Here is an 11,946-nt window from a genome sequence, read left to right as displayed (position 1 = left end):
TAAATCTCTAATCACTTCTCTCATTATTATTTTTTCAAATCAGCCTCTTCTGGTTTTATCAAATCTTTCTTAAGTCTCTCTGAGTCAAGTTTGCTTCTATTCCCAGATTAATTTTGTTTCTGCCAGAATTTGTTTTTCACGTCTGTATATCTTGCTCTTTCTTTCTCAAGTACTGGATCTGCTAATATCTTGGTGATTTTTGCTCGTCTGGTCGTATTTAAAAAAGAAGGTCCACGCAACTGGGGTGGTATCTCCCCGGTGAGAATTCTGAGCAAGTGCACGGGGCGTGGGGTGGGGAGGCGCGTGGGAAACTCATTTTTAGGCTGAGCCCACCTGATTGCTGGAAAGAGAATTGTAGTCTGAGGGCTCAGGCTGATGACTAAAACCTCAGATTCTCCAACATGAGTTGTTTAATTTCTGGAGAGAAGAGCTGTCAGAGACTTGTTCCTTAGCTTTTGCCTGAGGCTAGATGCCAGCCGCCTGTACTTGTGGGGGGTGTGTGTGAGGGACTGGGGGTGGAAGCGGGTGGTGGAGAAAAGCAGGTGGGTACAGTTGGTCCACTGGGAGAGCTTGCCCGGGTTCCCTCAGACCGACTGGCAGCCCTCCTCTGCAGCCCTCCCAGCTTGTCCCGGGCCTGCTCTCTCCAGCGTCCAGGCGTCCTTTATCTCTTAACCCTTTCCCGTTAACTTTCTGGCTTCCAGATCTGTGCTGACTCTCATCCCCATGTGACTCCGCTCACCCTGTTCTTCAGGTTTGGGTTTACTCCTTTGTGTACTTCTGTTCCTTTAATGCAGAGTCAAGGCAGAGAGAGCATGTCTGGTTCATTAATTAAGGTTAAAAAACAACAATGCACATTTACTGTCTGCTATCCCACAAGTAACATTTCTAGGAAAAGAACTGTAAATTAATGTAGTGTTTCCATTAAAATAAATTATTTTTTATTGCTTAAAGTATACAGGTAATATACAAAAACACGATTCTTATAAAAATGCAAGGGGGCCGGCCCAGTGGCGCAGCGGTTAAGTGCGCACGTTCCGCTTCTCAGCAGCCTGGGGTTCGCCAGTTCGGATCCCGGGTGCGGACATGGCCGCTGCTTGGCAAAAGTCATGCTGTGGTAGGCGTCCCACATATAAAGTAGAGGAAGATGGGCACGGATGTTAGCTCAGGGCCAGTCTTCCTCAGCAAAAAGAGGAGGATTGTCAGTCGTTAGCTCAGGGCTAATCTTCTTCTTCAAAAAAAAAACAAAACAAATACAATAGCTTGTGGACTATAAAGGGAAATTAGCTTTTCCCTTCTTTTTTTTCCCCAGCTAGGTTCTGCTCTTTTCCCAGGAAGTAACTGCTATTAATAATTGGGTATATATCCTTGACGACTGCTCATCGATTTACATATCTGTGTCCATCTGTGTGATTATCAGGCTGTTTATCTTTTTAATTTAGACTGGATTAAGTTTTACATGTTGTTTTGTGAATTTTAACTTGGCCGTCTGGCTTGGATGGCTCTTCCTGGCAGTGGATGGAGAGCTATCATTCTGTCTCCTGCTGGTTGACATTTAAGTAGTTTCCTAAAAAGGCAAACTCTATTACTTTCCTGTTTCATTGACCCTTAGCGTGCTTCCCACCCAAATTGAGAAATCTTTGTCATATCTGTAAAGAATCCCAATGGATTAAAGTGAAAAACCTACCTGGATGAGTTATAGCAAGTCGAATAGATTATAATACCTGATAACATTTAGAAGTGCAATATTAAAACCTTTATTAACATTCATGTTATCCTAGCTCAGCTAATGAATGGAACAGAATCAAATCATATTTATTTTCTCAGGGTTAAGGAGGGAAGCCAGCTTGCATGTCATCTCTCAAGGTTTAAAATGTCCTTGTTTTTCCTCTACTGTTATTTTCCTGCTGTTTCCTGCCTATTTTTCTTAGTTTATTCTCCATGCTCTAAGATCTTGATTTATTCTTTTTGTTATAGAACTTGACACTGGAAGCTGTTTAACCTCAAGAGAAGCATCACATTGCTAATTTCCAGATGAATCCTATTTATAACAATGTACAAGAATATCTATGGACAAACATACACATTTTGGGGGCCCAGATCTACATCTGACCTGGAGAAAGGTCACGTTCTCCACTTTTGAAGGGCAGAAATCCTTTGCATGGCCAGTTCTGGCAGTTCTTTATGTCGTTCCACACCAAAAGGTGGGGTTTTTTTCCCCTGGGAATGATTCATCCTGAGCTAACATCTTTTGCCAGTCTTCCTCTTTTTTTTCCTCCCTCCCCAAAAGCCCCAGTACATAGTTGTATATTCTAGTTGTAAGTTCTATGTGAGCCACCGCCACAGCATGGCTGCTGACAGATGGGTGAATGTGCTTCTGTGCCTGGGAAGCGAACCTGGGCCACCGAAGTGGAGGGAGCCGAACTTTAACCACCCGGCCATCGGGGCTGGCTCAGAAGGTTTCAAGAGTCTACTGTGCTTGGTTAGCTTTGGCTTTCCTTGGCTCTGGCAGAATGACTTTTCTCCCTGTTTCATATTTCTTCATCTGTAGAAGCCTGGTGCTCACTGGCCTCCCTCTGCAAGGTCAGGTCAGAACTCCAGCTTATACTCTGCTTTTAACAAAAAGGACAAGAGTTACCATTCACTGAGCACTAAATTACTGCATGCAGGCACTATTGTACGCATTTCACATTCATTTAATACTCAAAACAATCCCATGCATTAGGCTCAGAGAGATTGAGTTACTTTCTAAAGTCACACAGTAAGCAAGTGGTAGAGCTAAGCTTCAAACCCAGGTCTGCTTAGCACCAAAGCCTGAGCTCTTAACCTCTATGCTACACTTTTACCACTTAGCCAATCAATGCTCGTGACACATGAGAAGAGCCACCTGAAGCCACTACTTACTATATGAGTGACTATCGTAGGCTAGATAATGGCTCCCCAAAACATATTCCCACCCTAATCCCTGGGACCTGTGAATGTTACTTTATATGCAAAAAAGGACTTTCAAGTGTGATTAAGGACCTTGAGATAGGAAGATTATCCTGGATTATCTGGGTGGACCCTGACTGCAATCCCATACATCATCATAAGGGAGGCAGAAGGAGCGCTGACACACACAGAAGGGTTGATAAAGCGGTGTGATCATGGAGACAGAGATTGCAATGATGTGGCCACAAACCAAGAAATGCCTGCAGTTGCCAGAAGCTGGACGAGGCAAGGAACGGATTCTCCCTCGAGCCTCCAGAGGAAGCTCGGCCTGCTGGCACCTTGGTTTGGCCCAGTGATACTGGTTTTGGACTTTTGGCCTCCAGAACTGTAAGAAAATAAGTTTCTGTTGTTTTACGCCACTAAGTTTGTGGTAATTTGTTACAGCAACCGTAGGAAACTAATATGGTGACCTTGTGACCTCTCTAGGCCTCAATTTCCTTATCTGTAAAATGAAGATATTAATGGCGCACCCCTAGAATTACAAAAAACTAATGAGTGTAAGATGTTGGCAGAGTGCTGGGCACAGGGTCAGTGCTCAAGAGAGACTGGGGATCATTGTCACCAACAGGATCCAGTAGGAGTGTGTCTGGGGAGCTTTGGGAGCACACGGGAAGGAAGAGCAAGTGACCCAGCCGCTAGTTCATATGGTGCATGACCATCCATAAGGTTAACAAGGCATTCTCGAGGCAAGGATATTGAAATTAATTAAAAGTGACAATATACTGCATTTACTGACCAAATGGCAGTTCACAAAAAACTCTCCACCCCCTGGGGCTGGCCCGGTGGCGCAGTGGTGAAGTGCTCACGTTCCACTGTGGTGGCCCAGGGTTCGCCGGTTTGGATCCCGGGTGCGGACATGGCACCACTTGGCAAGCCATGCTGTGGTAGGCATCCCACATATGAAATAGAGGAAGACAGGCACAGATGTTAGCTCAGGGCCAGTCTTCCTCAGCAAAATGAGGGGGATTGGCAGCAGATGTTAGCTCAGGGCTAATTGTCCTCAAAAAAAAAAAAACTGCACCCCCACTTTCTATGCCACCATCAGAAAAACACTTTTCAGGTGTTAACTCTTGTTACCTGGTGGACGCCTCAGCAACTTTCTTATTTTTCTAGCTCTGATTCTAAGTGGTCTTTCCAGGACACATGAATTAATGAAACAAAAATAAACACTTTCAATTAAAGTTGTTACATTAAAATAAAAATAAACAGGGCAACTAGGGATTGAAGTGCAAATTCAGTTGCCTGTCAGGAGTGTGATCAGTGACCTTCCCAATTTGTTGTATTGTCCATAGAAATGAGCAGAGGGAGGGCTGCACTGGTCGAGAGGCCAGGGTCCCAGATGTCTAAGGATTGTTTCTCTCTGAGGGCTGGACTGGAGTGTGGCCAGAGAGTTTGCCTTTGAGCTGTTCCCATTTGTTCACCCAGCTCCAAGAGACGTCATCGCCTTCACTGTGGGTTGCCCTGCACTGTGATGGAGGAGTTAGCAGCAGAGCCTGGAGTGGCTCTCAGTGGGCCGGGGCCAGCTGACACACGCCACTTAGGTTTCCAAGGAGCCAAGCTGTCCCCACTCACGCACGGCTGATGCACTTGTGGCTAAATGCAATGCAGCCAAGGGCCCCCGGCCAGATTCAGGGCAAGAAATAGAATGCCACCTCCATCACCAGGGAAACAATGGTCTGCGTGTATGACTTAAACCGGGGCCAACGAGAAAGCTCAAAGGGACGGCCAGAGGGAGGGAGGAAGGGAGACCAGAGGGCAGCTTGCACGGATTTTGTCTTGGGTTATAACTACTGGCAAGCCACTTAGCTGCCCCCATGTGTAAGTTTATCTGCAGATAAGATGGAGGTAACATTTACGCATCTCAGCGGGGACTTATGAAAACAGTGTTTCTGACCTCTTGGGATCCATGGATGGAAGGTGGTATGTAAGTGCAAATGACAAACTTGCTGTGTGTTCGTGTTTTCAGCAGGTGCGCTAGGGACGTGTAGACCCTCCAGAGAACACTTTTAGAGTCTGATCAAAAGCAAACAATAAAAAGCAGCAGTTTTAGGTGCATGTATTTGTCTTTGGTTTGGTGCAGATTTGGGGGAATTGCATGTGTAACTCAGACTCCAGAACTGTTTTCAAACTCCTTGCTGGGTCAGCGCTCCTTACAGGTGATTAAGTCATTTGAGAACGCTGTAGTCAGGAACTGTTGTTCCCAACGCTTTGCCAACTTTGCTCCAAAATATTCCCAAATTAATTCTACCGTGTAGTTTGTGAGTTCCATGTGGAATCCGGAGCATTGATTCCCAAGTTGGAAGGTGGCAAAAATCTATTTAACAAAACTCACATAGGGTTTGCTATTTCTGAGTCATCCTTCTGAGTCTGTTGTATCTACGTGTGTTCTGTTCATTTAAGGATAAGCAGTTGACCTCAGATCTCCCTATAAGGTTATTAAATGTTGTTTTCTGTCAGCTGAGGTCCTGAGGGAGCTGTCACTCTGTTCTTTGTTAATTAAACCCCTCTCTGGTGGATATTGTCTGTCTAGACTAATTCCTGTGGGTCCAGGTGAATGGCGACTATTACAGAAAAACAAACTTGTTAAATAATACACATTTTAAACAATTAGAAAAATGATATAGATGAAATATAGAAAATAAAGATCATCGGTAATTCTCTCATGCAGAATTAACCATACTGGCATATATGTATATATTTTAAACAAACATGGGATTCTAATGTATGTGCTTGCTGTTTTGCGATCTGCCTTTGGGGTGAAGTCTTCGCCACTTGCATCTCAGAGGAACACCGCAGATCCTTGGCATCTCTGGCTTGTGGTGGGGAGGGTCCTACTTCTGTTGTGGGCGTGTGGGGTGGCGCAATGAAGGCCTCAGCATTTCAGTCAGCACTTGCAAAAGAACTTTCAAAGACTCCTTCTCTCAGATGTCACTCCACTTCCTTAGCACTCCTGTGTTTTGGCAACAGCATGCGTCCCAGAACTGGTAAACACGTGCTGATTTTAGCTTCTGTGTGGATGAGGATCCTGTGGCCTCCCAATCCACTTGCACCTGCTGCCAGGGCCATTCGTCTTCCCTCCCCCTCCCTTTTTTCATGCTAATAGGACTTGATTAAGGCATAACTTACATGCAGTACATGCACAGATCTTCCAGCCTGTTGAACTTAGTACAGCAGACCTGTATGCACATATGCATACCCCAACGTGCCCACCCCCCAGGATCTAAAACAGCTCCAGCATCCCAGAAGTGGCTTTGTGTCCCCTCCGAGTCAATCCCCCTACCCCTAGGCAATCATTCCATCTATTCTTAAGCACTAATTTTATCATGTTACTTCCCAGCTAAAAACATTGCATAGGACTCTTGTCCCTATATCGTGCTGCTTTGGGTCTCTGCCTGATTTCCTGGTCCACTCTCCTAAGGGTCCTGCTGCTGAATCATTTGGGCCTCCATCGGCAGTCCCTGGCCCGAGGCCACTGTCACTCCCACCTGCCAGGCTCCATGGAGCCTTGTTCACTCTGTGTCCTTCCTAGAACTGCCCTTTGTTGGCCTCCCCAAATCTCCCCCATCTTTCGAGGCTCAGCTCAAGTCCCCTTTCCTCCAAGAAGTCCTCCTTCTTTGCCAAACTTTTGTTTGATTTCTTTGCCCTCCCCCTACACCCTGAATTAGCTGACCCCACATGGCTGAGTTTCTACAAAGATTTGGGGCCACAGAAGCCCAGCCACTATGTCATTCCTGCTTATGATTCCCAAGGATCATTTATACCCTGCGGCAGACAATTTTCCAAACCCTCCCTACTTTCCTCACTCATTCTCTCCCACCATGGAGCTACGCCAGGTCTGCCACGCCCCAACCCCAGACCCTGCTCTGCCCCAGGCCCTCTCCCCACCTTTCCTTCCCCGCTGTTGGCACTTTGCTACCCAGCTCAGCCAAATCCTGTCCTCCAGACCTCAGGTCCCCCCTTCCCCTCATTCTTCAGATTTGACACCAAAAAGTCCTGAGACCAGCTCTCCTCAGAGGGTAGGGCTCAACTGAGGGGATGAAGAGGGCATTCTTTTTATCAGATAAGGAGGGCTGGAAACACTGGTGTGTCATACAATTTTGCCCCATCCCACCCACATCATTTGTGGCCAGCAGTTAGTGACTGTCCCACGTTCTCTGTTGTTCCCATGTCTTAACCTTGCCCCTCCCCAGACTTTCTGCGTTTTCTGCGGTACAAGCAGAGTTCTGAGCTCACAAGAGTTAGCACAATCAAGGGGCTTAAATAATATATTGCAGCTCAAGTGGTTAGCGCAGGTCTGCATGTGGTCAGGCTCAGGGAAGTGAGCTGACATCAGACTGCAGCCCCTTCTCCGCTTCCTGTCAGCCAGGCCAGGTGGGTCGGGGTCCTGAAGTGGCGTGGGTGCGTATCTGTCTGTCTGTCTGTCTGCGTGCCAGTGTGTGCAGAGGCTTGGCCTCCTCCTAGGCACTCGGGGAAGGCCTGGCCAGGGAGCCTCCCTGAGGCAGGAGCTGCGTTGGAGCTGGCATCTCGCTCAGCAGAAGGCGCGGGTGGTGGCCTTCTCCCCAGAGCAGCACACCCCTCGTCTTTGGGGTATGTCTTCGTTGCGTCCTGAGTAGTTTTACTCAGAGAGGCAATAGCTGGACCTTCCCAGCCTGGAGCTAACCAATCAGGCTCCCAGCCAGGGTGCAAGCAGCCCCCTGAAGAGAAGCGGTTGCCAACCCCTTCCGCTTCTGACCAGGGCTTTCCTTTGTCCTGGAGGACCGCCTGAAGGCGAGGATCCCAGCTCATCCCCCAGGCCCCTGCGCTCTGGGTTTTGAACCCAGGTCAGCTCTGCCCCAGGACTCCCTCCTTGGACCACACGGTATTTGTTACACAACTGGACACTCCACTAAGTGATGCAGGAAGTAGGCCCCCGGGGACGCAGATAGCGCCCAGCAAAGCAGATAACCCCGTGAAGGCTCCAGGCCTCTGCTCGGGGGCAGGTCAGAGACAAGCGGAAATGCCAGGCTTATCGCTGCCTCCCGCCCCGTTCTACAGAAACCATCCTGGTCGGCCAGCCCACCTCATTCTTAGCGCTCCGGGCAGTTGGGCATCTCCAGGCAGAGTAAACACTGAATTGGCACAGCTGCCACAGCCACGGGATGGGGACTCTGTGCCCCACTCCAGCACTTCGCAGTCCTAGCGCCAGAGGCCAGCAGCGGGCATCAGATTACACCCAGCTATTTGCGGTAAGGGCAGCTCTCGGCCGGTCTGCTTTGAAGTATGAGCCTGAGGAACAATTGTTAAGGTCACAGGACTAAGGGAGCCTCGGTGGCAATTGTTCCCCAGACCTGGGTCTTCTTGGACCAAGAAACTCAGGAGGAAGCTTTGGTTGGTGGGCACAGCCTGGGAGGGCCAGCTTAGGCCTTTCCTAACGAATGCAGAGCGTAGTGGGGAGAGAAGGCTGCGTGGCAGCTAACCCCGAAGATGTCCGCCTTGAACCCTCCGGGGCTTTCTAAATTCTGTTTCGTCTCTGGTTTCCTTTCCTCAGTAAGCTCGGCTTAACGGAGGACGTGTCTGCATTTTCTGAGTGCACGTTAGCTATCAGTGCACGCAGGGGAGGTGGCCTGCGCCCGGCTGGGTGCCTGGGGAGCTGATCTAGGATTGGGGAGACGCCCCCTCTTCCTCCTGCCCCCACCCTGTGATGAGATGCCTGAGTACCCTGTCATTCTGTGGATGACCTTTGGGTGGGAGGGCTGGTAGGGGCGGTGAGTTCCACTCCCCGCCGTTTTCTCGTGCTCACCACGGGCCAGGCGCTGTGCTAAGTGTTTTACTGACAGCCCTGTGCTTCTTGCACCATGAGCACCTTCGCAGACGGGGAAAGCTGTGCTCGGAGAGGCTCAGTCGGCGCCCGGCCGCGCAGGGCCAGCCCGCCCATTCGTGTGACGTGGAGAAGCGCACCTTTCCTGGGGCCATGTAGCCCGCGTCTCGGAACAGTGCCGCGGTGCTTGATTGTCAGCACAGGGCGGGTCGCTGCCGCACCTGTGGTGGACACGCACCTTGCGCAGCGTCCGCCACGCTGCGCCCCCTCCATGCGGTGCCCTCGACCTCCGCCCCAGCCGCGGCCCACCCGCGCGCCTGGAGCCCTGCAGCTGTTTCTCCTGTGTTCGCCTCCGCGTCCCTCCTCCGCGATTTTGTGCGTTATCTGTGGACTTCCTGTTAGGAGAAATAAAGATTCGGCTCTCGCTCTCCCCACTCTTCCTCTCCCACCCTCACAATAGATAGATCACTCTTTTAACTTAATGAAGCGTTTGCCTTATGGCTGTAAATATCATTTACTGCAAAATCAATTATGTACTTTAATCTCCCTCTTTCCTGTAAGACCCCTGGTTTTCTTGGAGTCTTGAATTCCTTTTGTTCCCCTTTTGCCCTGTCTGCCGGTATCATCCCAATGGCTAACACCTGAGCGCTCACTGTGCCCCCAGCACCGCGCGAGGCTCCTGGCCGCCCGGAGAGGAGGCGTTGTTCCTCTCCCGTTGCCGGCGGGAAGCGCAGGCGCAGAGCGGTGCAATCAACTGGCCCACGATCCCGCCTAATCCCTGCAAAGGCAGGAGTCAAATCCAGACCGTCAGACGCCAGGCCCTGTGCTCTTAACATTTTCCTGCGCGTCTTTAATTATATTATGTTGTGTACTGTTTTCTCCCCCTGGAGTTCTCCCTTTTGGGGACTCTCCATCCTCCTGCTTCAACTTTGGGCCTAAGTGGAAGCTGTTGTTTCCCAGAGCTCTGGTTTTTATTTGTTTAGCCCCTCATTTTGCTGGAGTATATCTTAAAGCAGCTTCCTTAGAAAGGCATACATTTTTTACATCCTTGCAAGTCTTAAAACTCTTCATTCTGTCCTCTGACAATGGTGCACTGTCCTCAGAATTCTAAGGGGAAATGCTTTCTCATCTAGAATTTTACATCAAGCCTGTCTTCCTGCATCCAGCTGTTTTTAGGACAGGAAGTCTGATGTCATTCTGAGTCCAGGTGTTTGGTATGTGATTTCTTTTTTTATTTTAAATTTTGGGGAACTTTGATCGTCTCTTTATTCCTGTGTTCTAAAATTGCATAATGACTGTAGTATTTCTCTGATAAATTCCTTCCCTCTTTCTTTCGTTTCTTCTCCTGAAACGCCAGTTAATTAGATGTGGGACCCGCTGGATCCATTATCTAACTTTCTTATCTTTTCTCTGTTAACCTACGTGTCTTCATCTTTTAGTTCTAGTTTCTGGGATGTTATCTTTATTTTCTAATCCCTATATTGGATTTAAAGTTTTTAATTTCACAAACTCTCCTTTATTCTATGCTTGTTCTTTTTCCATAACACCCTTTTCTGTTTTTGTATGTGTGTGAGGAAGGTTGGCCCAGAGCTAACATATGTTGCCAATCTTCCTCTTCTTTTTCTGCTTGAGGAAGATTGTCGCTGAGCTAACATCTGTGCCAGTCTTCCTGTATTTTAAGTGGGACGCCACCACTGCATGGCCTGATGAGTAGTGCTAGGTCTGTGCCGGGATCTGAACCCGTGAACCACAGGCTGACAAAGTGGAGCGTGGGAACTTAATCAGCACGCCACCAGGCCAGACCCGCTCTCTTATTTAATAGATGGAATAGCCTTTCACACTTTTCTGTGGCTACTAGTGAGAGCTTTTTTGAAACTTTCTTCTAGTTCTTGTTTTTCCTGTTTCTTCCACAATTATGTTTCTATCTGTTTTGGGCTTCCCTTTTCATCTTGGGTAGTTTCTTTGAATACTTGGTGATACTTTTTTGTCTCTGGATACTTCAAAATAAGGCACAAAAAGCTTAGGTGGGTGGTTCAGGCTGGTTGACTGCTTGGCTTTGTTGAGATGGCCAGATGGGAGCTCCCAAGGGACCCCCAAGGCCCAGCGTAGAACTGTTGTATTGTGGACTGTTGAGTTTCTCCAGAAACAGACCTCTGATCTCCAGGGCAGGTGGGGGCGGTCCTAGCCGTGCCTGTCTGTGCAGGAGTCGGGCAGGAGGAGAGCCAGCGCTTTGGGATGGGCTCCTCAGCCTTGCATTTCTGCTCCCCTCTTACTCCACCTGCAGTCTCAGGGTCTACAGGTCTCCCAGGGGTTCCACAGGGAAAGCTGGCTGTCACCAGAAAGACCAAGGAGGAGTCTTGGGGTTCAGTGTGTGCTGACCTCAGCCTATGGTAAGTCAGCCGGTGTTCTTCCAGGAGGGGGTCAGCTGCCCTGTCCTCACCCAGGAGAGATGAGGTGTCATTGGGTTTGCTACTCTGTGTCCATCCAGCTCAGCAGCCTCTTCTCTGGTCTGTGTGCTCTGGACTTGGGGGTGGAATGCCTCCCCTAGCCTCTGGTCAGTTACCATTGCTCAAAAAGAATTGCCCATGACTCTTGCCGTGCCCTGTGCAGCAGGGAGAGTTGGAGAGAAGCCGCACATCGGCCCTCGGAGAACCCATGTGCTCAGAAATTCATTTCTCTTGTGGAAGGAGGAATGAGAGGGATTCAAAGCTGGCTCTCTTGGCTGCTCCTTTTCATCAAAGAAGCCTCAGTGAATTCTCCTGTTCGCGTATTCGGAACTTTCTCCCACAGGGGCCCAGAGCGTACTTCTGGGAATTGTCAGGGTTTCCCACCCTGTGCTCATTTGATTGTTCTGGGAAACCCCAGCTGCTGCCTCCTCCTTCCCCAGCCTCCTGCTTCCAGCTGGAGCCTCCTTAGTTCATTCCTTCCATACAGTTGTACTGACACCCACCCTGTACCAGGCATGTTGGTGTGCCTGGGGATGGAGGCAAGCCTAAGAGGCACTGTTCTGGCCTCAGGGAACTTCAAAGTGGTTCTGGAACAATGGATGGCAAACCAGCCACATTTCTAGTACGCCAGCTGCCTTGCAATCACGTGTTGCTTAAGGGAGACCTGGGGCAAATCTTTTTTTAATTAAATAATTAGCTTTTGATGTAGATGTG

General features: G+C 49.0%; 1 protein-coding gene across 2 annotated transcripts in view; it reads left to right on the top strand.

Annotated features, from left to right (window-relative positions):
- The first annotated feature begins 4,716 nt into the window (after positions 1-4,716).
- MYLK3 (myosin light chain kinase 3) overlaps positions 4,717-11,946 on the top strand; it is a 54,698-nt gene continuing 47,468 nt past the window's right edge. The window contains exon 1 of one of the 2 annotated variants that reach the window (XM_046683372.1): positions 4,717-4,912. In XM_046683372.1, the coding sequence (XP_046539328.1) occupies positions 4,895-4,912 (18 nt within the window). In that variant the 5' untranslated portion in view covers positions 4,717-4,894. Of the gene's footprint in view, positions 4,913-8,067; positions 8,214-11,946 lie in introns of those variants that run through there. The other variant, XM_046683371.1, reaches the window with a different exon arrangement.

Source organism: Equus quagga, chromosome 13 (assembly GCF_021613505.1).
Source record: "Equus quagga isolate Etosha38 chromosome 13, UCLA_HA_Equagga_1.0, whole genome shotgun sequence".
NCBI classification, from domain to species: Eukaryota; Metazoa; Chordata; class Mammalia; order Perissodactyla; family Equidae; genus Equus; species Equus quagga.
Note: the sequence above shows the minus strand (reverse complement) of the source record. Positions and strands in the feature narration are given on the sequence as shown.